This window comes from Portunus trituberculatus, chromosome 17 (assembly GCF_017591435.1).
Source record: "Portunus trituberculatus isolate SZX2019 chromosome 17, ASM1759143v1, whole genome shotgun sequence".
In the NCBI taxonomy this organism is placed as follows: Eukaryota; Metazoa; Arthropoda; class Malacostraca; order Decapoda; family Portunidae; genus Portunus; species Portunus trituberculatus.
Window position 1 is genome coordinate 23904109 of NC_059271.1, and position 3766 is coordinate 23907874.

At 45.3% G+C, this 3766-nt stretch overlaps 1 protein-coding gene across 1 annotated transcript in view; it reads right to left on the reverse strand.

Moving 5' to 3' along the window:
• Positions 1–2370: 2370 nt before the first annotated feature.
• The window catches only part of LOC123504893, a 3318-nt gene continuing 1922 nt past the window's right edge, over positions 2371–3766 (reverse strand). The window contains exons 5-7 of the mRNA XM_045255799.1: positions 3227–3413; positions 2771–2962; positions 2371–2634 (exon numbers count right to left, since the gene is read on the reverse strand). Of these exons, the coding sequence (XP_045111734.1) occupies positions 2371–2634; positions 2771–2962; positions 3227–3413 (643 nt within the window). The remainder of the gene's footprint in view (positions 2635–2770; positions 2963–3226; positions 3414–3766) is intronic.

A 3766-nucleotide genomic window follows, 5' to 3' on the forward strand; every position in this document is an offset into this window, starting at 1 on the left:
GAAGTGAGAGAAGCTGGTTTTCGTCCAGGTGGTGTCGTATGACTAATGACACCAGCTTCTCAAACACCTTACCCATCACAGACAGCAGGGAGATGGATCTGTAGTGCTTAGGTTCAGACCTGGACCCTTTTTTTGTGCACAGGGATCACATATGCCTCTTTCCAGGATGCTTGCCATTTTCTCTCTGCCAGACAGGAAGAAAATAAGCCAGCAAGAGGCGCTGACAGCTCCCTGGCACATTTTTTTAGCACTTAGGTGATGAGTTCATCTGGACAAGTGGCTTTCCCAACGTCCAGTTCCCTGAGTGTTTTTTTTTTTTTTTCACCAGCTCCGTAGTGATGGTGTGGGCTGTCTCCCTAGGTAACACAGGAGGGGGCTAGTGGGGCTCTTCACTTGCATTTTGTCAGGAAATAATTTGGGCAGGAGTGCAGAGTTATCCTCACTGCTCATGGCAGTGGATCCGTTCTGCTTAGTGAGGGAGGAGGGCATCATCCCTTGCCTCTCCTTGAACAACTTCAACCACGTCTTTTCACCCACCCTTGGGCCGGTGAGCTTGATTTTTATTGTACTTGCTTTCAGTGCTTCCTCGCTCACTTGGAGGTGGCTGTCATTCTCCTACAAGCAGCTCGATGTAAGGTGAGGCTGTGTATCTCCTCCATGCTTCATGTTTGGCCTCGGTAACTTCCCGGCAACGAAAGCCGAACCTTGTGGGGTTTGAGGCTTTGGCGAGGTAAGTGTGGTGAGGGATATGACGTGCTTATAAGTCGACAAGGTGTGAGATGACGGCACGAGCCTTCTCCGCGTTTCCCGCGAGCGTCGCCTGCCAGTCTGTGGCTGCCAGTTCGTCCCTCATGTCTTGCCATCTGGCCTGCTCCCATAGCCAGATGGTTCGAGGTGCAGCTCTTTCCCTCGCCACGTGCAGCTGTATTTTCGTCAGCACGGCATGGTGGTCAGAGCTCTCCACTTTACCCAGCTGGTGACACGATATTCTTTCCTCAGGAAGGTCTGATAACACTGGGTCAAGCAATCCTCCCCTTTTGTGGGTATGGAATGTGACGTGGTTGGTGAGGCCCAACGCTGCCACTAAATTGTTGTATATTTGCTGCTCCAGGTGGAAATTTAAATCTCACACGATGAGGACATTCTTGCAGCCGTGGTGTTGGAACAAGTTGTCCAGTTCCTCCGCCAGGAAGTCGATGGAGGAGTGACCTTGTCTGGGCGGGCGGTATAATAAACAGAGTAGCAAGACACTGTTGCCTGTCAACACTATTCAGAAGAATAGTGCTTCCATCAGCTGAGGGAGGTCTAATGACAGTTCTTGAGTCTGAAGGTCATTTTTTAAACAAACAGCCACACTTCCACCAACTCTGCCTTCTCGGTCCTTCCTCACCCAATTGGTGTATCATTTTATCTTCCCAAAAGCTGGTTCCACTAAGTCATTCAGCCACGTTTCACTGACTGCCACAATGTCAGCTTTTTGTCGTAATACAAAGTTATGAGAGAGATCATCAACGTTGCTACGAAGCCCTCTCACGTTGGCAAACACAATTGTGAGATGAGGGGCATGGCTGGTGTTTCTGCGCGTTGGCGGGTTGTTGTTAATATCCTCCCTCCCAGGGGGCTGGGGTCCATCCCCACTGGTACCTTGGCTGCTCCTCCCATTGCCTGTGTTGCCATCTAGATTCATGTCGAAAGAGTGCTTCAGGGTGGAGGTTTGGGTGAGGGGGGATACCCATTTTTCCTCCCTTCAGCTAATATCCTCCTCAGGATGGCTTCCTGTCTGGCGTCTGCTGCTCGTATGAAGCATTCTTCCCTCGAATGTCCTGCAGGTGGGTGGTGAGGCCGAGGTGGGTGGGCATTTTGGCTGGTAGATGGATCTCTCTCTCTCTCTCTCTCTCTCTCTCTCTCTCTCTCTCTCTCTCTCTCTCTCTCTCTCTCTCTCTCTCTCTCTCTCTCTCTCTCTCTCTCTCTCTCTATCTATCTATCTATCTATCTATCTATCTATCTATCTTTCTCTCTCTTTCTGTAGCATTCTGATCGTTGATGGTATCTTTATATTTTCTATTTTATTGTTTGTGATGCGATGGGCCTACTTTTACTTGCCATGACACACCACACATTATTTACGAGTGGGACACAAAGTCTATATAGGAGTTCTGTTCTTTGGACTCGTGAATTTTACATGTGTATTTCTATGCATACCTGTACTGTACCAATAGATCAAGGAATTTAATTAATCAATCAATCTCTATCACATTATAAATAATAATAATGGGATCATTGTGACGTGTTTCTTTCTTTGATATCATTTGTAATTATAGAAAATTATTAATTTTGTCTGTCCTGAACGTACAAATTTACCGGCACATATTACATGTCAACGTAGTTGACGATTTCTTCGAGTGTCTCTGGGCGCGGTGGATACTTGGGAAGGGTGAGAGAGGCAGTCAGGTTGCCGCGGTAGGCCATCCCGAGGATTAGTGCGAACAACAGCCAGGCAGCAACCAGAACCCTGCTGGAGGAGGTATAGGACAGACGGCGAGGAAGGTTCTGGCCAAGTAGCATTCCTACCACGTCATGTAACACCGCCCCCACGCCCACGTTTGGGTACCCACCATGTCCTGTACGAATGAGCTGTGGAATATAGTGTTTGGTGTATTTATGATGTATATCAATAGCATTGTACTGTTGTGAGTTGATAAAGAAGATATATATTTTTTTTTACCTGCCACAAAAGTAATGGAAAGAAGACAACATGCCCGATCATTGCCGTCCACACTCCAGTAGACAGAGGATAGTAAACGCTTTTCCATCGAGGCTCAAGATCGGGTTTAGCCATGCCAAATGACGAATATGCATTCTCATATAAGTAAGTGAAGTCAAATTTTTTGACGCGCTCGGGAAGAAAAACGTGCATAATTGAAGATATCAGTGAAGTCTGCTCTTCCACTAGTCTTGTTACCTAGGAAAGAAAAATTGATTTATTTATCAGTAGATATATGGTAGTATAAGAGTAATCAACGAAATTTCCAAATTTTGAGCAAACTACCCTTTTTTGCTTAGGTGACTGGAGTTATAAACGAAACTGACGTTTTTCCCAATTTGAGTCTAAGTTGATTCAAGAGGTGATTACAGGATTAGCTGTTTATAGAAACAACTGTGTCACTATGTTTTGATAAGTGATTAACCAAATGGTGGGATCACTTGCTGTAACTTAACAACTCACCTCAGTCCACGATGACGTCGGAAGGACACGGATAGTAAAGTTAAGAACCGAGGCAATGGCATCCACCATGCGGTAGTCAGAGCCGCGATAAACGATTGTCTTTGAACCATCAGCGGCCAGCACTTCTTCCTCGTCCCAGTAAGGCATGTAGGTTCCGGACGTCACGTTTACTTTTGCACCGTAGAAGCTTTAAAAACATCCTTTGCAACAGTATTCAGCGAAATGCTAAAATTTCAATATTCAGAAGTTATGTTGTTAAAAGTAAATATTGATGAAATGTTAGAAAGTTAGTGTTTATTGTTTGGAGCATTATTTATTAATTTGAACAATTATTTGTAACAACAAACTTTTCGAATTTTTCCTGGAAATATGAAGCAGAAGACAGGTGTTTAAAGCCGCGAGCTGGGGTCCAGAAGGCGATCTTGACAATCTGGGAGCCATTTACGCTGTACGGTAAGTACGTGTACATACCGCATCTGTACGCATACATTACGCAACGACTGTTATAAAAAATACTAGATGTAAATACACATTTTCATA